Source organism: Acanthopagrus latus, chromosome 19 (genome assembly GCF_904848185.1).
Source record: "Acanthopagrus latus isolate v.2019 chromosome 19, fAcaLat1.1, whole genome shotgun sequence".
NCBI lineage: Eukaryota > Metazoa > Chordata > Actinopteri > Spariformes > Sparidae > Acanthopagrus > Acanthopagrus latus.
In genome coordinates, this window is record NC_051057.1 from 12522655 (window position 1) to 12544843 (window position 22189).

Sequence of the window (22189 nt, forward strand, 5' to 3'; positions counted from 1 at the left end):
CACAGCAGCTTAGGCTGGGTGAAATCCGAATAGAGAAAAAGATGGGGACTTCCTGACTTCCTGTGTGACAGACTGAAAGCCACAACTCAGAATCTACAAGATTCACCATGTCGTCTGCAGGAACCAAGATAGAACTTGAAATGAATGTCACAGTTGGTGGTTGGAAAAAAACACCCCGTTTGATCCTTAATATACTGTATATGTACACATGTATATACAGTGTTGTACAAGTAGCCGGAAGCTACAGTATCTGATTTTACTGTATACCACAATTCAAGTCATGTTGGTGATAAACGTACGTGTGAACGTATGTGTGAACTGTATCGGTTCGACCGATTATTGGATCTCATATTCAGCTTTTTCCAGATTTTTGGTGCTGTGTGTTTAATAACCACAAAAATAAATACATTTAAAAATGTGTAACTAGTAACGAAATCTATTAGAATAATGCAGTGGAGTAAGTACAATAATACAGTAAATAATACAGGTATCTAAGGCTTCATAGCCTACTTAAGTACAGTACTTTAGTGAATATAATTACATACTATATTACATCACATGACTGTGTGTATCCTACATATTACCACTTCCTTCAAGAATACAGATGATTGCATTAATAATTCAGTATTTATTCCATATTTGTATTTATGGCACTCAGCACCCTTGCACTAATGTATTCTTGTTTACAACTTACAAACCGTCAGAGTTGCTTGTCGTTTATTATTGCTGTTTACACACCGTATATATTCTATTTACAAATCTGTTTTTCCCTACTCGCATTAACATCACAATTCAATGCTTGTTTTTCCCATCTTGGTTCTGCTTTGTTGTTTCTTAGGCGTGTCTCTTTTTTATCTAGCATCCAGAAAATGTTTCTTCCAACTGTAAGAACACTGAAAATTCAAATGTATTGTGTGTACTTCACTTTTTATACTTACTTTTCATATTTATATTTCCATATGTAATGTATTGTTTTTATTCTATATCCTGTGATTTCGTCGTACACTCATCTTACAATAAGGGCATTCTGAATGTAGTCAGTAGGTACTGTGCACGCATTCTTAATCAGTATATCAACCAATGAAGCTGATCCAGAACAGTTAGTTTAAATAGCTGGTGCCTTGTAAAGGGAGGAGGGGAAATCCCCAAGGTTTGGGGAAATCACCCCGTCATCAGGGTTAACTCGATGTGAGCTTGGACTGACCCTACAAACCCCCAACTAATCATACTAACCTACTAGTTAGTGTGTCAGAAAAATACTTAATAGTATGTCCAAATTAGGAGTATGTGAAATGCAGTGTAACAACCACGAAGTCCTACTACATCTGATACTGTTTTGCAGTATGCAAGCCAGCAAGCTTTTCTGGCTATTCTACATCATGGTGTGTCATGCGATTATGAGCAAAGGTGAGAGAGCACAAACATTTGACAGATAACTAACACATTTCTGCTCGTTTTACAGGATGAGAGATGAGAGGACATTTAAGTGGGTGCAGTATGATCTTCGCACTCCAAACTTTCTTGCTGAGGATGCTGTGGGTAAAGGAGCGAGAGGGTCAATGTTCAGGGCACACTCTCATGACGAAGTAGTATGCCCCAATTGTATACATGTACTTTTATGGGAAGCTGCAGTATGTAGTAAAAGTAAAAAGTATCCAATTCGGAATACAGCACAAGTCGTCATTTTGGAAGCAGGAGTGCTATAATGAAATATGCAGTTGAGTTGCATTATGGGAAATGCAAGATCCAATCTTTTAGGGGCAGCACACACTAGAGACCAAAAACACCTTTAAAAGGCCAGATATCTGCTAAAAATAGAATTTGTACACCCCCCCCAAAATAACATCAACAGCAGAAACAAATCATCTGGAATGTCTGGTAAGAGTGTGATAATAAGTAAATTAAGACTACTTTGGAAACACAGAGCAGCTATTGTTCCTCTGCAGTGCAGGAACACTGTTAAGACGTAGGTTATACAAGAACAACACCAGAAAGATTATAAACAACAGTTTAATACAGAAGACCATTTTTCCCCGAAACAGAAAGAAAAAAAAAGAAATTAAATTTCCCTAAACTCACAAAGCTACTGACTGGAGAGATCTGACACCAACAACCGTGGGAATTAACATGAAATCAACAAACAGGACGTATGTTACAGTAGGAGCCTGTAACGCTATGGTTTAGGTAGATAGTCATCATGCTGCTGCTGCTACGTTAGTGATGTCAACCAGAGTTCAGAGTTCATGTTTGTACACTGCAGCTTCGCGTTGCATACATAGAAAAGGGTTTTCAAAAGGCATCAGTGACGGACGCTCCACGATTTGTCATCACAATACGAGGGATTATCATTAAAACACACTTTATGCACTTTTCCCAAAAGTCCCAAAATACATTTATACAGCATTACATTTGTTTTACTTTCTCTTATTATCATCATTATTTTTTTGTAATTGTTCAGTCTGTACACTGATTATATTGTTGCGGAAACAAACACGGGAGGTGGATCATTTTCAGCACCTCCTAACAGTATCATCAACAGATTATCTGAAATGCAGTGTCAAAAAAGCAAAAAAAGGCACAGTAATAATGTTTTGAAAGCAACGGAATACCAGGAAATACCAACGAAAAACGCGCAGTTTGTGGACAGTTTGTGGACCTCTACCAGCCTGTGGTAGATCAACATGAAGATCACAAGGAACAAAGAGAACACAAGTGGTTGTTAAAAACATTTTTGGTTAGTTGTCATTTTGCAACACCATGAAGAAAAGTAATAACTGAGTTTTGTTGATAACTTCTTAAAAAGTAAGTCAGCCTTAAGCTCTGTTCCATGAAATGTTTTAAGCCTTAGCTCAGTCATGTGTATCTTTATCCACGATTGTTACACATTTTTAAATCTGATAATGTTTTTCCGCAATTCACGACTTTAGCTCAAAATTACAATTTGTAACACCAAATCTGGTTATCTTACAGATGGATCTACAACTACAGCACATCTGTTTTCATACGTGTTAACGTACAAAGCACAACTTGTGCGACACTTCTGAGGACCTTTTATCCGATTCGACAACAAAACTTGTGTTTACACTGTTTGCACACACACTTTTCTGGCTTACAGGTGCCCACGTGAAGCTGTCGCAGACAGAACGCAGCAGTAGAGGTGATGACATACACGCACACAAAAAAACAGCCTCTTGTCGACTGCTTTGAATCGTTCGTTTATCTCACTGGCTCGTCCTCGCTCACTTCCATTCACAGATCTAATAGGTGCCTGAATTGCATAAATGTGCCGCTTTAATCACTGTGATATATTAAAAACAGAGCCAGCTATGCAAATGAGGCCATTACTCTAAACAATTAGAGCATTCATTATCAGATAGTTCCCCATCAGCATACGTTGTGTTCCTATAATACATGTGCAGCATTAATGAAGTATTGAAAGCAATAGATCGACAAAGTCAAAAGACATTTATTCAATATGCACACGTATGCAGCAAATTGCCAGAAAATTGAATTAGACTGATTGAAAATTTCCAGCATCGACTGTTATTGAATTACCGTTTTGAGAACAATGTCTATAGACAGACACACACAGAGGAAGTAATGTCCGCAGTGTAATGTACCACAGAAGCAGGAACTTAATGCTGTCAGTCTACTCATTTCCCTAATTGCGCTGCCATGATGAGGAAATTGTTTTAGATCTGTGACAGGAAGTGGCCTTGGACAAACAAACAGAACACCTTTTAAGGTATCTTTCTCTCTGCTTATCTGTATCTCGCCAACTGCCTCTGAGCTTAGAGGTCAGTGCTGTTATCCTCGTCCTAGCTGACAGGCAGCTTATGAGGCACACAGGCTTGCTGATCTTCATCTGTTATTGCCAACTCATCAGATGACCTCTTCTATTTTTTTCTTGAAAACAATACAAAGTAGAAAAACAACTTAGTTTTAAAAACCACCAAACACACACACTCATACACACACACGCACACACTTGCATCCAAATAAACATCTGCTCTCATGTGATGAGAGTTAGGCTGGCAACGATCACTGAGGTTGAATGTAAGAAGGCAGTGCATGGAAAAGGCAAAACTGGCATCGGGGATTGATTAGGTGGACCTGTTCTCCACCCGCGACTCGCAGTGGCTCACGGGGCCGTCTTGGTGGCTGACTGTCATTGGGGGAGAGGCCGTGTAAGGGGGCGGGGCTTCGCTCACACTAATGGAGTCCCCTCCCTCAGAAATGAGAGGAGTGTGAGGGGAGGGACGGGGAGCGGCGGCCTCGTCACCATGTGCACACTCGCTATATGGAGGCGGCTTCAGATCGTCCTCTGAAAGGAAACATGAGACAACAGGTCAGTTGATCTTAAAAAAATAAAAAAATAAAATAAAAGAACTGGGTCACATTAGCTTCAACAAATAGGTTGCATGATTTATCAAAATAAGATTACAACCTCGACCCCTTCCTGCAAATCTAAATCTTTATGAGACAGTGATTCTGCCTTGTGCGCCTTAGTGAGGAGATCCAATGCATCAAAACACATGCACACAGTTTCTCCCATAGCTGCATTCAGCAAATGACCAACATGAGCTGCTTCACATGACAAACTGTGCATGTGCAGACGTGGACATCAGCGTAAATAAGTAGAGCTGAAGCAGTTCACTGAATAGTTGTCAACTCAAATTATTTATTTTATTTATTTTAGTTTGAGTTACTTTTTAAAGATGGAAATTTTAAAAAGTCAAAATCCTTTAGTTCCAGCTGTGTTAATGTGAACAACGCTGTATGGCTGCAAGACCTACAGACCTACAGTTCATGTACAAGTAGTTCTATTACAGCAAGACCAGAGACACCTGATCTCTCTCATGTGGTATCCTTTATGGAAAAAAAGATCAAACTGTACGTGGGGGAGAAAATGAGGTTGCAAAGCAACATCAAGTAATACAATTAGTGCTGAAATGTCTCTACTTCCACCCGCTATAACCACATCCTGCTGTCAGATGAATGAGCACTTCAGATCAGATGGGATGCTATTTGCAAAAAGAGCAGAGTGAAACTTGATACAAAGACTACAACAAGTGCCTGGCCTGACTTGTGTACTCTTTTCACAAACTCAAAATGATATACTGAGAGACCAAACATTTGAGTATGATGAGAGCACTTGGATGGTTTACTCTTCTTTAGATATGACTGAAGAAAGGGGAACATTCGAGTGACTTAAGAGAGACATAACATGGGAACCAAAGAGTAAAGTAACTCAACCAGTAGTAGAGATCTGAATGCTATCAACGTACCAGAATTAAGCCAAATACTTGAACCCCTCTTAGCTAAGAGAGTTAGACTACAATGGTTACCATTTAGTGGCTTTGCTTCTGGCAGCACAGCTACAACAGAAAGAGTCAACTCTTCATTACAACTCAACAGAGAAAACCGTCAAGCTGTTGGTTTCATACTTATTCAGAGAGTGATGACACAGTGTACTTAAAAAGTACACTTCAGGCTAACAAAGGACTCTATTTGAGGCTATTTGCATGAGCTCATTATAATCACCAGAGACTAGTTTACAGATATAAGTAATGTATTCTGGAGTAGCAATTGCAGACTCCATCTGGTCTTTATTTCTTGGCAGTGGCCCCTAAAATCAGTAAGAACATATGAATTTCCAAACTGGCAATCATTGCACTGATTCTGGAGGAGTCATGATGAAAGTGGCCAGTTTATGTCACAACAGTTCTAACTTATCCACCATTATCACATGTTGTTGCCAACGTAAATATCACCGGCCAATATGTCCATTGGGAAAAATGCCAAATAAGTTAAGATGTTGCCACCATAACCTATATTATGCACACGTTAATATTCTCCACTGTTAAGACATTTGAAAATTCACATTTCAAGACTACATTCACATTTTAAAGTTGTAAATGAGAAATTGTGGTGGATAGCAGCTAAGGGCCTTGTAGCTCACAGGAAATTATGAATAGAGACGTAGAAGGGGAAACACCAAGGAGGAAGTAGCTTTTCTGGGTTGACATCAGATGTTGGGTAAATGAGGGGGCAGCAGACTCATAGTACAGTGTTGTGTTTAAGAGTGTGTGTTTGTGTGTGTGTGCGTGCTACCTCCAGAGACTGCCTCATATGGTGGTGGCATGTCCAAGTGGGAGTAGGATGCAGCTGGTGGCAGAGCTGTAGAGGGCTCTTCTATTGACAGGTCATCTTGAACACCATACCAGCTTGGCCAGACAGAGGTTTGCTACAAGGGAAAGGAAACAGAGAGTCAATGACATGCACAGAAGAAGCAGAAGCACTAATAAAGGTGTCAATACATTTACACACAGGCAGCGAAAAGATGATGCTGCGGCAGTCATTTAGTCTGTTAGCTAAAGCCAACAATTCCCATGTAAGACTGCTTCCACTGTGAGGATACTCAGTCAGCTGGTTTGCCTGTGCTCATCTCTAGAGAGGACGCTGCTGCTGGTTCTGACAATATTGGATTTACACATTCGCTCCTCCAAAGAGCTTACCTCATTAAACTCTTCTCCTCCAGGCCAAGACTGACTGAGTCTGAAGCACAAACATCACTAAACAAACAGGAAGACATCCTTCTTGGAGAGGGATGAAATGCAGAAGGTGTGACATGCTTCAGGTATATATATTTTTTTCTGTGTTTGAAACATTGGGTGGTTTTTTAACATCAGGCTGACCAGGATGGAACGTTTTCACCCCAAACCCTGTGACCCGCGTTAACTGCCCATAAAGACGTCTGCCTGGGCTCACATAAACAGGCGGTGGCTGTGTACATTTCACCAGGCTGTGACAACCGCTGTTAATATTTTTTCTGTGATATACTTCAGTATATTAGCCCCTGTCAGTTTTATCAAATGACCTGTTAAAGGCTCCTGTAACCCCTCTTCCTGCTCTGAAGATGCTCTGAATGATTTCAACCATATTAGCAAGCTAATCGCCACAGTTACAGGAAGAAGGAACATCAACAGCAGGCAATGATTGGCTGATGGTCTTAGGTGACCGCAAAACTGCCATCCTGTTGTTGTGGGCGTGATAGAGAATTATGAGGACAGATGGAGCACGGACAGATCCTGGCCCGCTCAAGGTTATTACTGCAGAAATCACCTATAATGATCTACAGAGTCACATAATTATTGCAACACATTTTTGCCCAATCAAATTGGAACCCTTGGTGGCCAAGTGAGCAGTCGCATCTCTCCAGCATGGGGAAGAATCACCACAATTTCTGTAATCTTAAAGAACTGGACAAAAACAAATCAATAATCAAATAATCTGCAAACTATTAAACTCTTCAATCTCTCTCCATGGCCTGCATGTATCAAAAGTTTTTCCTCTTCACTTTTCAGTTAAGCTGTGAACAAGATTGTCCAAGTTTGAGAGTGATACTACATCAAGACTTTCTTGCCCCTACTCTGTTTGATTCATTTAAGCCCAGGACTCGAGTCGTCCTGGCGTCTCTCCAGAAAACTTTCAGGGTGCCGGGTTATGGATGACTGTGGGGCCTCCCTGCTGCACATTCCATTAAAATCTAAACAGGGAACATTATACACCAGAGAGGGCAGACGGAACAAGGGGGGGAGAAGAAAGGAAGAGAAGCCGAAAAAAAAACGGAAGAGGCGAAACAAGAAGGATGTAGAGCAAATGGAAGAGCTGCGGCACAAGAGGGAGGTAGGAGGGCTTGTGGGGTGAAACTGAACATGAAATTAGCCAGTATACGCAAGTCTGATAAGACTTGAAGAATAGCGCTCATACTTGCCCTCAAATCAGACAAATATTTCAGATAGCACACAGGATGTTATAAGTTGCCTGGGAAAACCCAAGGTCAGTAGTTCAGGAATCTCTCAGTTTTAACTGCTTCATTTGTTTTTTCTATAACTGGGGCATTTCCTCTTACGTAAATAATCCAAACAATGCTAAAAATATCAGAGTCTGTGCCTCTGCCACAATGAAAAACAGCTCAAAAGACGGGCCAGTATCAAGATTTACAGGAAATGACTACGCTTTTGATGAATCATTCCGAGAAAAATACAGCAGTCATTTATGCAGCATCTTTTGAAATAAACTACTAAGAAATGGACAAGTGGACAAGTTGGAAACCTGTTTCATATGATTCACGGAGCATATTTTAGGAACGTTCTGAATCATGGAGATTGCTTCCAGGTGTTTTAGAGAGGCAGCTAAGGAGAAAGGCTCGAGGGGGAAACCTGACGATCATGAAAAGGCTGTGCAAACTTGATGTTGAGGAAAGGTATTACTATTCTAGACCTATCCCTGAAAACATCGACGCGAATATAAAACCATGTCTGAAAAGCACCCGCCGGTAAAAAGGAATTCACAAAACGAGACAAATGTCAAGGTCACTCCAGTGATCAAATGACTCTTAAAATGGCAGACCAGATAAACTACATCAACATCTATTGCAAATAAAACCTTATCAGAGACTATACGACATCTCTTATGACTTCCATTAGACAAGAGATAGTAACAACAACAAAAAAACCCCAAATGTAGAGGATTAGTAAGACCTATGAAGAGGCATATGCTGCCTGTACATCAGTGTTCTCCTGCCTTCCCGCCTGTGTCTTCTCTCGTGATATTTGCACAAAAGAATCTCACAGACATGGTTGAAATTTTACAAACTTGTTAAAGAAAAAAAAAAAAAGGCACCCAATCACACATTCACTGTAACTCTCCAACTTCTCAACTTCTCAACCAATATCATGGCTGTGATCTGCACTGCCAGACCTCTGATGTCAGAAACTTAACAGAAAACTTTACGTGTAATTGTACTTGCAAACCACAAGCTCGAACCTATAAATGCACATCCACCCGACCGCTCAGCGCATCACTGAAAGTGAGACGTAAGTGAAAGCTGACTGGCTGAAAACCACATGCCCACTCGAAAAGAACAAACAACTCCTCTGCAAAAATGTAACACTACTGCTGTGACCTTATTTGACTTTCTCTTACTCCTGGCCTGCATGCAGTTCTGAGAAACCAAACTTTGCTTTACAACGCTCTAGTTCCAGTGTGTCGGTGCTGCCGCTTGGCCAAAAAACAAGCTAAAGTAGTTAAAGAAGATTACGCAAACATTTTTTTCTACTGTGCCCATAATTGCACGGATTCTTACTTGCATATAATGTTATTCCAGTACAATTTAAACTGTGCGTAAAAAGCTCCTTTTTCTGCTAAAAATCATTTGTATAATAATGGCATTAATTATAAACTTATAGACGTAGGACCTTTTAAAAACAAAGTTAGTACCATTAGCCCATTTGTAGGGACCTGCCAGAGAACCTTGAGCAGTCATCAGGTTCATAGGGAGTTAGCAGATCACATATTCAAGCAGGGGCCAAGCTGTCCAAATGAAAGGTTGGTGGTTTGATTCCTGGTCTACATGTCTAAGTATAATTGGGCAAGTTACTGAACTCTAATTTCCTGGTGTTGAAAAGCACTTTGAGTTGTCACAAAGACTAGTGAAGTGCTTTCAAAGTACAGCCCATTTACCATTTTAAGTAAACTCTCATAATCAATTCTAAAACACACAGCCTGTGGGCCAGCAAGGTGTAGCTGGTGATGTGGCAGCTTTTCCTGTGCATATTAAAAGCTAGCAGGGTATTATCAACTACAGCCTGTGAATAGCGCGCCTACTAAATCCAGAATAAAGTACACTGTAATAGTCAAGTCTAGAAGAGATACAAGCATGGATGGCCCAAGTCTTCAAGTGTCTGCTTGAATCTGAAAGTCTGTTTGAGCTAAATGCTCTGGTCCTTCTCTAACTGTAAAGAAATACTCAACAGTCTATTACTTAATGTATATTGACAAGAACACTCACAATCAAGAATCACACACATTACAGCCGCTAGCCCAGCTACAACACAGGTACCCACTCTCTAGGTCATAAAACATGTTTCTAGTGACAAGGCTTTATCACACTCCTTGTCTTTCGAGTAGAGAAACAATGACAGTAGCTATCCCCTTTGTCTCCTGACCCTCCTGCCCGGGGTTTCTGTATGTCTGAACAAGTCAAATTTAAGACTTTTTTAGACATTTTCAAGACCACGTTGAAATAAACTGAAGATGGAGTTGAGCTGAAGATGGTTTGAATGTCACTTGAATGCGGGATGGTAGAGGCGGGGCAAAGTTCGGGTCGAGCACCAACACATTTCCCCAAAACAAAACAAAAAAAAAGGTGACAACGGAAGCGGTAAATGAACATACACATTTAAGACCTAACTAAATGTAATTCAAGACATATATGCAAAATATGGACGTATTCAAGACTTTTTAGGGCCTTAAATTGAGATTGTCAAATTTTAGACTTTTTAAGACTCTGCAGAAAACCTGCCTGCCTCACACACTACGTAGGGATGATGTAATGCCTCCTGCATTTGTTGCTCATCACTCTTTGTGAGGGTGCAGTTAGCCCTCAAGCTCACTCAGACTGACTCACTGCAACTTAGTTAAGCAGCAACATTTGTGTTAAAGCAACCAAAAACAGTTTCAAACAAATACAAAAAGATTAGGTTTAACAGGCGCCTGCCTCGAGTGCAACATCTCTGCTCAGTGAACCAAACTCAAGTCTCCGATACTACAAAAGGACCACTCTCCACTTTCTCCTCAGGCGGCTTCAGCTGCTTCTGTGGTTGGCCGCTAGATTACAAGTAGTTATGTGCATGTCTGCGTTCGGGTCTGCACTTACACTCTGCCTCTCACACATCTGATGAAGGTAGGCCCTTCCTCCAACGATGACAATCTGGGCATTGCGAGGGTTGCTCAGGTAGGCTGCCAGCTGCCTTTGCCTTGATCGGTACCAGCACACATAGAAGAATATCTTGATGATAATGAATATGATGACAACTCTGAAAGAGAGAGAGAGAGGGGACAGGAATAGGGAATGGGATGAGGTTCATCAACTTTCAAACTCATCCCCTATTTACAAATACAGATTATATAAGACATACTCACATGTACCAGTAAAGCTCCATTTTTGTGAGATGTCAATCACAGAGTAGAGGCTCTCATTGCTGGGGAACTTGCTGATCCCTGGCCAAAAACACTAGTTACCCTGAAAAACGGAAACAATTTCAGGTATTTTCCCCCAATGAGCAATGTCATCACAATATTACTTTATCTAATACAATTCCAATAAGGCAGGTTACAAGTAAAGCTGACTCAGAAGCTCAGAGCATCTCACCACTCAAGCTAAGGGTTCAATGTTCAATCTTCAAGCACTTTCTGTAACTTAAAACAGATGGTAAGTTTAGCACGACAGCTCCTCCCTAAACCCAGCTACCTAACTTAGCGAGACGCAAACAACAGACACACAAGTACTCACTTTACGACGAAAGCTCGACCTTCTCTCTTAGCTGGAAAGGTGTGCCATGTCTCCTTTCGTTCCGGGGAAGTGATGCGAGTGGAGCTCCGGGAACCAGCTGAGCCTACAGCTAGCTGGGTTAAGCTAGGCTAACGTGTAGCAGCAGGCCACAACAACAACAGTCGCTACTCTACTTACCCGAGCCGCGAACAAAACGACCACATAAATTGGCCTTCTTTGTCTACATGTCTCCTTGGTATTATACACAAGGTCACTGCTACTCGTTAACTTAACATTAAGGAAACAATTTAACTAGTCCAAGCGACTTTATTAGCTAGCATTTACTGACTTAGCTCATCCCTGTGCGCTCAATACTGCCTTTGGTTTCACAGTGGGCGGTGTTCACTGGACTATCGCCTTCCTCGGTGCTTCCCGTAAACTGCTCCCCCCCTCAAACAACAGACGTAACGTTAATCATTACAATTAATCGGATGTTGTTGTTTTTTTAAAGTTCAATTGTCATTGTCGCTGTAATGGCTCTTTTGTGACCATTTGGCCAGCTAAGCAACACGGAGCTTCTTTTGTGTCATAGGATTATCATAGGAATTATAAATGCCCATCTCAGGTAACGTTAGGTTCATGTCTGATGTTTTAATTATTACCAAAAAAGGCACGTAAAGGAAAACTGCCATAAACAGTGCAATTGTTACTGAGTTCATTATTGTATTAACAAGTTGAGGAGAACATCTCCGGTAAAAGACGCGACTGAAAAAAAAAACAACCTTTCACGTGTTATTGCATTTCACAGTTGTCTTTTAAACATAGGATTAAATCCGTCGGTCTGTGAAGGTGGCATAAATTCATCTGACGAAAGGTTAAAAATGGGAACAAGTTCAGAAAAACATGAATTTCAACATGTCAAAAATATATGTATAGTTATTTAGTTGGTTATTTAAGACCAGACGTTCAATTAACATGTTAACGTTCGTTAAAACCACTTTGAAATACTGAAAAGCTATTCAAAAATACCATTTTAAATACCTAGAAAATATAAATGAATTGAAAATATCAAAAAATGATCTCAAAGGTCATGTCAGGTTGTTCCTTTCTCTCAATTATTTGCCTCCATCTAGTGGTCGTTCTTTCACAATGCAGTGTATCAGCACAAAAACACATCCAAAGAGTTTTGGAGTAAACAAAGACCAAGATAAATATGTAAACTGAAAGGAAAAGCAGACCTATCACAATATACATGAGAAATATGTGTCTGGGCTAATTTCAATGTAGACCACAAAGAATCTGTAGTATCTTCAAGATGTCTATCATGGCAGACTTGACGCAATATTTTAAATGGTAAAAGTTTGTTATTATAACTGCTAATGCCCTTATCAGATCACACATTTAAGTAAATACAGGTGAAAGACCAGCGTGACAACATCCAACAGTCTCATGTGTCTTTTCCTGTGAATCATTTCACAGTGTATTTATTACAATTTACAAACACCTTTGGTGACAGTTATTTCAATATTGAAGTCATCCTGCAGTCTTTTGTCAAAAAAACAACTATCCGTCAGACGTGTATGATTTATAAACCAATAACACACGAGACAATGATCATGTTCTGTGAAAGAGAGCGGTTTGCAAAGCTCTTCATCAAAACCCGACCGGCACATTGTTGCCCAAAACTGTTTATGTTTAACATAGCAGTTTTTAATAGCAAATTAAACTGAAATTAACAGCACTTCATCAGCTGCTTGTCCAATAAAACAAACACGATGCTTTTTCAGTAAAGTGACACTTCAGAGTCCATTATTTTTCGGTTGTCTTCCACAATGATGGTCCGTCTCGGGTAGGTGTCCATGTCCACAAATATGTAACGAAACTCATAGTTCCCATCAGGATTCTGTAAAGACACAAGAAGTTAAAGCCGGGATAGCTTACATGAGTAGTACTGCTTCAGGATGCCACATCAAATTCAAGAATTGCATTTTTTACAAGGGCACACACCAACCTCTTTCGACTCAGAATGTACAGTTCCTTTAAGGCCGGGCTCGGAGCCTTCGATGTAAAACTTAAGCTGCATATACTTCCGTCCGTCCTTCAGGTACTCCATGTGACTGCAGTGGAAACGCACACAACGTAATTAAAACCCAGCAATACCTCCAATACCATGACTCAGATGCATACTTATGTATTGTGCAAGCTATCCAATCCTTTTCTTGAGAGGGCGATGAACACTATTACTTTTGATTGGATTTGTCATATTATTTAATCCGCACAATGATCGTAGGAATAAAAGTCTAATGAAATCACTGGACAGAAATGTATGTCAAGTATTAAAAATTACGCTTATTTGGACTGAGTAGTAATCTTCCAACCTGACTTGCTGCCTCCTCCCTCGACGGGTAGTCTCCCCATAACACTTGATTGGCTCTCCAAATGCACCAATCACCTACATTTTCCAGTAACAAACATGTTTTTGATGCTTTCTAAGACAACAAGAATTAAAGAATCGCATGACATGACTTCCCATAATGTCATAAAATGCATCTACATAAAACACCATGCAATAATTGCCACAATAAATGTGTGCATTGAGTATAACACTGCACAATAAACAGTGTAATCGATCTCCTTCTTACCTCTGGGTCTAACCTGACTTTGTTGAATGCTTTCCCGTAGATTTTATTTGGACTCGAGGAAGAAAACAGCTCCTGAAACACCACATATAACAGCCCACCTGAAACACACACACACACACACACACACACACACACACACACACACACACACACACACACACAGAGCAACACACTTTATTGTTATTTAATTCTAAATGACATGTTAAATGTGATTGTGTGTATTCGGAGCTCTTTTAGTCACCTGTCACTCCGAGCCCGACGAGGACGACTATGAAGTAGGTGAAATCTCTGCCGGCATTTTTCACTGAAATATATTGAGGTTAGGAGCCATTAAGCAAAATTATGATTAAAACGTTTGCTGTTTTCACAAATGCAAACAGGTGCTTGCTGTATTCAGTGGATAAACGTTGCCTTTATGGCTCCTGCATTGCATTAAACTTATAATCTATTTAGTGTTTGGACTCAACGATCACTAGGCTATAAATAAGATAAATACATGATTATTATTCTGTAAAATACTATAACAACAGATGATGAAAACGTTTTGAACCACTGTGCATATGGAGAGAGCCCACCTAGGTTTGATATTAAATGCAAGACCTGTTATGTCATTGTCCTTACAGTTGGAGATTATTTTATTGTTTCTATATGACACAGCTCATCTGTGTCAGTACCTTTCTGCGCAGCTGAAGGCTGCGGGCTCCCGCTCTGGTACCTGGAAACTGACTTGTCTCTTTCTTCGGGGTTGCTTTTATTCCAGGCTCTGAAGTCGAGGGAGATATTTCGCCGTCTCTGTGCCTGAATGAAGCAGCCCACTGCAGGGAGGAGAGGCGAAGGGGCCTCGACTCTTCTGAGGAAGGTCAGTCTCGATACTGTCGACAGTGTCCGGTGTGTGTGGACGAGCACGCACTTCTGTGTGGCTGTCTGTTGCAGAGCTTTCAGTATCTGCACATAAGCCATGACTGTGTCCTCTGTGAGTTAGCTTAAACTCCACTTGAATTCTTGCACAGCCAGCTAGCAAGCACAGCAAAGCTAAGCTTTGTGTTTGTACGGTTAAAAGCTCAAGTAAGCGAGCTAACGCTTTGAATACTACCGAAAACTACCGGAGGCGACATAAAAGTGAATTATTTTACAACATGGATACATGAACATAAACTGTACAACGCAAACATACTGCGAGCTGGTGGGTAGGTCGCGTGAAGTGGTGTTTGTACTCAAGAGGGCGCATGTATATGTCGTCACGCAAAGTCCATAGGAATTATGGGAGACTGAGTTTTATGATGTCGCACCAATTATTCTCAAAGATATGTACTAAAAAGCTGAAAGGTATATTAACTCCGGGCTCTCTCTCTCTCTCTCTCTCTCTCTCTCTCTCTCTCTCTCTCTCTATATATATATATATATATATATATATATATATATATATATGCAAGATGAGCTGCATGGAGTCATTTTCCGCCAGGTTCTTTGAGTGCTTCTTCAGGAGTGCAGGTAGTCACATATGTGTTCTCCTGTGTGTTTTTGGTCCCTTCCAGTTCCCGAGGGAAACTCTGTGGTTTTGAATTGTTAAAAATAATCAATGTAATTACACATAAATATCTCAGGTGTATCCCCAGTGGTGCAGGTACGGCATAGCACTGATCAGAACAGAAAATGAGTTTGACAAAATAAACAGGCACAATAAAATCAGTAAACATTAGTTTATTGAAAACATCTGTCCAGCATTTTCTTAATGTTTTATCAAATAAATATGCAAGTGGGTTAAAAAAAAGCAAAACTCCACAATGCCATGAAGTTTGACAAAGAGAAAAGACAAGAAAAAACAGATAATGTTCCGACATCAGTGGAGGTGGGAAGAAATAAAGGTTAGTCGACGGGTCAGTACAGTCATGTATATGCACCTATATTTCAGTTTAACATCACTTTTATTTCAAACATTCTGCATTTTCATCTTCTGAACAAGGCTTCTTGTAATCGGTTTAGATATAAAAAACAACCTGATACTCTATATTGTAAAGACATGACATCGAAGTAAGAAACACAAACGTGAAATAAGCAGCTGAAATATGCAATTTCAAATCTGTGATGGTTACATGACAATGACTTAAAAAAACCTGATTCTGTTTCTTCTTCTTCTCCTTCTTTTTTTTTCTCCATGAACAACTTTACATTAAAGGTACTCTAGTTGTCAAAAAAACCCCCAACATTTCAGTCCCGCATCTGATATTATCAGTGTTCCATGGCTCGTCAATCCTAGCCAGGTGTGGAGCACAGGAAAGGGGGGAAAAACACACACCTCTGTGGTTCCAAAGCAAAGAAGAAAAAAACTTGATGCATACACCACAAACCTTTTATTTATTTATTTTTTTTGAAAGATTTTTCTCATCACAACACTCTATATTGGTAAAGTTGCTCGGGGCAACAGTTCACTCAAGATGCAAGGGGAGAGAAACCTTAGCTCCGAATGCTGTCAAACTTGGCAAGATGCAGAGGAATGATGCATCTGTCTGATGTATCTGCAGAGAAATGAAAACACTATTACTTTTACGTCTGTCCTGGGCCCCTTCCGACTTGCTCAGATGCTGCCTGGGCTGCTTGTGATCCAATTGGTTCAGACTTACTTAATTACCGCGGCGTCTGCCTCTATCTACTGGTGGATGGGCTTGTGACTTTTTGCGGGGGGGTGTTGTGTGGAAGTGTGTGAGTAAAGAAGAGGGAGAGGGAGTGTACATGATCGCAACACAGGTCATAATTGTAAAACAGCGAGAAGACACACAGACACCGGCACAGCGTATATGTAGAAAAGAAACACGTTTTATTCAGTATCAGCAAAAATATGGGCATGATTGTGTATGTATGGAGAAAAAAAGAGAGTGGAGAGCATGGATGTAATTAATACATACATGACACTGAATACAGAAAAGAACGTACACACAGGTGGTAGATACCATAGAAACTGACACGCTGAGAAGAAAATAAGAACTCGGACAGCGACAGAACCTAAGAAAAAAAGACATGTCATTATCTCATTGTGCTCACGGCTGATCTTCTTTTCTAATTATTTTCCGAACAAAATGCAGGTTCGCTTTCTACAAAAACCAGCCCGCCAACAAGTGAGTCGTTATCAGAGTGTGAGGCTGATCCCCATCCCATATGGAGGTTAATCTCTTCAGGACAAACACAGAAGAGTCAATTAACTTGTCTGTCAAATACCTGGGATTACCTGGGATTATTCGAAAACCGTCTGGGACTCGTTTTTTTTTTATTGTCCTGCTGTGAATCCCTTTCGGTTTGGGTTCTGGGCCAAATCAGCCACAACAACAACAACAACAACAAAAACAACATCTTTAAAAAACAAAACAAAACATATGAGTGTGAGACATATGATAAATGACAGTTTTGAGGACACACTAAAAAGGACTGCTGACAAAGAAAAAAAAAAGGTGAAGCTTTATTGTTATTCATGTTTTTACAAAGCATCAGTAAAATCAGCCCTGAAAGATAACTGGAATAACTGTAAAAACTGTCATCCTCTCCATTTTGCCCGAGTAAAAAAGTCTGTTTTGATACAAAGATATTAAGCTCCGACAGTAGAAGAGAGTTAGAAGACGAACAGACTTGAAGTTAAATATGTTTGCCGAGAAAGAGAACGCCCTGTCAACATGTTAGGTCAACATCAGCCAGCATATTAAAGGGAGTGAAGATGGTGAAATTCATCTGAGCGATCGCCTAATGATTAAGCTAAGCAACAACATGCATTTAATTAATTAATTAATAAAGATGCCTTTTGCACCACTTATTATGTTCGTATGACTTGTGTATTAGTATATGGGGCCTTTTCATATTTCGAATGTTAGTATGTTAATGTTAATGTTGCTTTAATGGATATAAAAGAAGCATGCACAAGCCATACAACCTCGGCCTCGAATCGTTATCCAAATTAAACTGCTTCTGGTTATGCCAACAGCCCAAATTTAATTAGGTTAGTCATTAATTAAGTGAGTTAATTCCATTTTTTTTAATTTCACTAATAAAAAAAAGAAATCTTCCAACCGCAAGCAACTATAATTCGCTGTTAAATTAATATTTTATGCTACTGATCTGAAAAATACATGCTTAAAAGTTAACTTAAAGATGTTAATGATCACATTAATTTAGTCATCAGTGGGGAATCTATGACAATGACACATTTGCTTCTGACTAACATCCCAAATTTAAGGTTTAATAAGGAACAATCAGTCATCGTGTTCATCCTAAAAGGTCCATTTCTTTTCCAAGCGGGACAAAACAATTCTTGATCGACTACAGTACGCACAGAGCTGACTGACTTCCCCCGCTCCACAGCACCGCAGCTGGAGAGTTCTCATCTAGTCCTCTGTGATCGTCTTTGCATCTGAATTCACGTTAACACAAATTTAGCATCCTTTTCGTCAAAGTGTCCCTTCATCATCATCATCAGCATCAGCATCATGCTGGTGTAAATCTCCGCTCCGCTTTTTCATATGTCAGTGACGCCCGTTCGTACTGATCCAGGATTGCACTATTCTCAAGAAGTCTACATGATGGAGACAATGCAACACAACATAATGTAGAACATAAGCAGACACACACACGCAGCAGGACAGCACATTCTTCACACTAAAAGACAAAACAATGGGTAGCACTTTATGTGGCTGCTCCGCTGTGTGTAAACATAAAGCTGCGAGCACAAACTTCCACGGCTCTGAATTGAATTTCCGCCACATTTAACTTTTTAAATGGGCGAGTTCCTCTAATTGTCTCTGTTTTCCTCATCACTAACTCGTAGATTATTGAGCTCCATTGTGCTTATTGCGACTTCATGAACGCACAGTCGTGGAGCATCCACATGAACTGTTACACACAGGCATATGTGCTGTGCTTCACAATTAACCGAAACACAAATTCAATTCCTACAAGAGACACAAATCATGCAACACTACAGACGACTTGTGTCAGTGTGTGAGTGGAAAAGATTTAAGAGGAGATTTATGAGATATTAAAATGATCTCAGTGTGCTCTCTTTAGTGTGTGCAAAAAAACCAACAACCCACGAATGTAATTTAAGAGAGAGACATATTATGCCAATTTTCAGATTCATAATCTTATTTTAGGTCTCAACTAGAATAGGTTTACATGCTTCAACGCTCGAAGAACACATCAGTTTTCTCAGACTGTCCAGTTCTGCAGCACTGTATCCCCCTGCTGTCTGAAATGCTCTGTTTTAGTTCCTGTCTCTTTAAGCCCCTCCCCCCAAATATCCAATCTCCTCTGATTGGTCAGCTCACGCATGTCAGACCCATCACCGCAAACAACAATGTAGCAGCTGTGCCAAATAAATTCTTACGTGACAGTTACGTGCCATTCTTACTTGCTACTAAACATAAAGTGTGCACATGTGTGACATGGTGACGGAATTAAAGGCGGGACTACAGACGAGGCGTTTCGGGAGCAGGGTTTTCTGTGGGAGAGAGGAGCTTCACTTGCTGACTTTGACCTTTTCACCCTCCGAGATCTTTCACACGTGCAAGAAAAATATAAGACACACTGACGGAAAGGAATGAAAAACTAAAAAGGCATAATAGGTCTCCTTTAATTAAACTCGTGGGGGTTGTTTCTGTTTTCAGTATTGTGCTTTCATGTGGGATTAACATAGTGTCTTTACACGACTGATATCAATTATTTGCTGTAGGCCTACTGGGAGAAAAGTGCAGAGGTTAGACATATTATTTGACAACAGCTTCAACAAAAGATGATCGGGAAAAAAGTCCATGCCAATGAACATCCAGTGACACAGTGTATGACCTCGGGAGGACATACAGTAAAGTAGAGCATCACAAAGACTTCAAACAAACTCACTAGGAGGGCAAGATGGCTGCAAGCAAGAAAACCATCTTGGTGGAAAATGAACAATAAAAAAAAAACAGAAACAAAGAAAAGGTTGAAAAAAAAAATATATATATAAACCCGCACAAAATCACAGAAAAGGAAAAAGAACTTACAGAAAAGTATATACTGACTGGGCAAATGATGACTACACAACATATAGAGATGTCGATTGTTGGATAAGGGGTGCTTACCTTGAGATTGTCTCTTAGACCCTAGTTGTGTTGTACTCTGATTCATGTTTGCTCAAAGAGCCAATGAGGCAGAACCTGAAATGTCATGGCTCTTTCGTTTAATATCAAACTCCTTTTGCATAGAGAGGTCAGAATGCATCATGTGCTACATCACAGTAATAAACTTCATTAGTGCTTTAGTGCTACACTCGGCTCTGGGAGCCTTGCATGCAGACTTGTAAAAAAAAAAATTAAAATTAATGAACAGTCAAGAACAGTCTGGAAAGAGCACATAGAAAGTGCATGCAGGAGAAGGTTGCAAATATTTTCTCCAAAAGTGTACGCTTGATACCCTCGCATATTTTTTTAAAACGTTTTCTACTTTTCAAGCAGTCATGGTGCAAGTTCACAGTAAAATACTTCTTTTTAATTTTCTAGAAAATCTTGTTCATGCCAATATAAGTCGTATTTTTTCACAGTTCCGAATAGAAATGCGTATTCTATTCTAAATTGCATTCATGTCAGTGACATTAGTATTCTCTATGAGGCACAGATTCAAGCCCTTGTGTTAACAGTCAAAATTGGACTGATTACAGACATATTATCTTATAAAAACGAGGTCTGTGTTTGCATAGAGAGCTCTGACAAACCTCAAAGTAAAGTTGTTAATAGATGTAAGCTATAAATAAGCAGCTGAGGAAAGATTAGCTTGACATGTTCAAAGATGAGCATGCAAGGGAGGGGGCAAATTTGTCTATCATAATTTAGCCCTTTGTGAGACGTTTTCAATGGTAGAAAGGGGGAGAAAGAACGAGGGTCAATGCAAAAGAAGAGGCTTATCATAATCTTAAAAAAAATGAGAGGAGGAGGAAGCTAAAATAAGAGGAAAACACAAAAGTAAATGCAAGTAACCCACACACATTTCAAAAACACCCCCATAGTTAACTCTACAGTTGCTGTTCTTTCCTCATCAGAAATCTATGGATACTGACCGCTGTACTGCCTTTTCGTGGCGTGAAAGCCGGTGGCTGGTGGTGGGAACTTCTTCCAGGTCGTCGTCCAGGTCGCATCCATTGTCCGCTGCCTCTTGCGAGTAGCTGTGCTTCATGACCAAGATGCTCCTGCGGTTTCCGGTGGACGGCAGCAAGGGCCGCACTGCCATGGGCGGCTGCGGGAGGTCTGTGAGCAGGGTGGCCGCCGCCGCCGCGTCTCGGGCGCTCAAGTTCCCGCGGCTTCCTCGTCCACTGAGCGACAGCTGGGATATGTGGGCGGAGCCGGGGTTGGAGGTGGAGCCGCAGTGGTGATCGTGGACGCAGCGCGAGGAGGCACGGCGAAGGGCGTGGTAGTTCTCGAAGTCTTCCGCCAGGTCGACTAAATCTGCTGAGGCCGCCGCGGCTGTGGTGGCGCTCCGCAAAGTGCACAGCTCATAGTGGGGTGGCTCAAAGACCTCTTGGAACATGGTGGGGTCAAAGTCCTCGCGCCGCAGGATGTACTTCTTACGTGGCTGCTTGATCTGGACGATGACGGAGACGATGAGGAGGATGAGAACAATGCAGCAGGTGACACCGATGATGGTACCGTTTGTGTTGTTGAGGTTGTCCAGGATGTTGGCTTTCCTCTTCTCTGCACAGTGGAAGAAAGACATCACAACAATTTGAATAGAATACGGGTATTTTTGTGCTAAGCAACAACATGATTAATGAATGGGCTAATAAGCCTACCAACAAATTCATCAAAGGGCCGAATGAGGTTGTTAAGGGGCCACCAGTTAAACAGGTCTGAATTAAAACTTTAGTATGAATCAAGAGGCCTCTGCTAACTGGTGTCACTTCTGACAAATGGACCTCAGCATACGCATGATTAAGGCCGCGACTCTCATTTGCTATCAAAAACATGGACAAAACGGTCACGCTGGGTCGTGGTCGCAGTCTGTTTATCACAGGGGGAACCACGCGGACTGACAGTCGAGTGTGAAGGGAGGCAATCTGCGGGGAGATCTGTGGCATTTAAATGCCGGATGAACATGCAGCGTGGCGCACTGAGCGTCAGTGACAGCAAATGGTTACTCTTTTACAAGTGTAAAGGAGAGAGGAATAAAACTTGACATTTTAGCGCTAATGAGGACAAATGTG

At 40.7% G+C, this 22189-nt stretch overlaps 3 protein-coding genes across 6 annotated transcripts in view; all 3 read right to left on the bottom strand.

The window, feature by feature from the left end:
- Positions 1–1994: 1994 nt before the first annotated feature.
- si:dkey-118j18.2 lies at positions 1995–11901 on the bottom strand. The gene is made up of 5 exons (XM_037079061.1): positions 11360–11901; positions 10990–11089; positions 10724–10883; positions 6115–6247; positions 1995–4324 (listed from the first exon to the last, which is right to left on the bottom strand). The coding sequence occupies exons 2-5, from the start codon at positions 11007–11009 to the stop codon at positions 4104–4106; spliced, it is 534 nt and encodes a 177-aa protein (XP_036934956.1). The 5' UTR covers positions 11010–11089; positions 11360–11901; the 3' UTR covers positions 1995–4103.
- An 889-nt stretch (positions 11902–12790) lies between these two features.
- timm21 (translocase of inner mitochondrial membrane 21) lies at positions 12791–15207 on the bottom strand. The gene is made up of 6 exons (XM_037079060.1): positions 14655–15207; positions 14222–14284; positions 13981–14078; positions 13717–13790; positions 13350–13455; positions 12791–13241 (listed from the first exon to the last, which is right to left on the bottom strand). Exons 1-6 carry the CDS (start codon positions 14938–14940, stop codon positions 13122–13124), a joined length of 747 nt encoding a protein of 248 aa, XP_036934955.1. The 5' UTR covers positions 14941–15207; the 3' UTR covers positions 12791–13121.
- Positions 15208–15703: 496 nt separating this feature from the next.
- Positions 15704–22189, bottom strand: part of neto1l (neuropilin (NRP) and tolloid (TLL)-like 1, like) — a 70325-nt gene continuing 63839 nt past the window's right edge. Inside the window, exons 10-12 of one of the 4 annotated variants that reach the window (XM_037079743.1) lie at positions 21050–21680; positions 20079–20153; positions 15704–16496 (exon numbers count right to left, since the gene is read on the bottom strand). In XM_037079743.1, the coding sequence (XP_036935638.1) occupies positions 20093–20153; positions 21050–21680 (692 nt within the window). In that variant the 3' untranslated portion in view covers positions 15704–16496; positions 20079–20092. The other 3 variants (XM_037079744.1, XM_037079746.1, XM_037079742.1) reach the window with 3 other exon arrangements.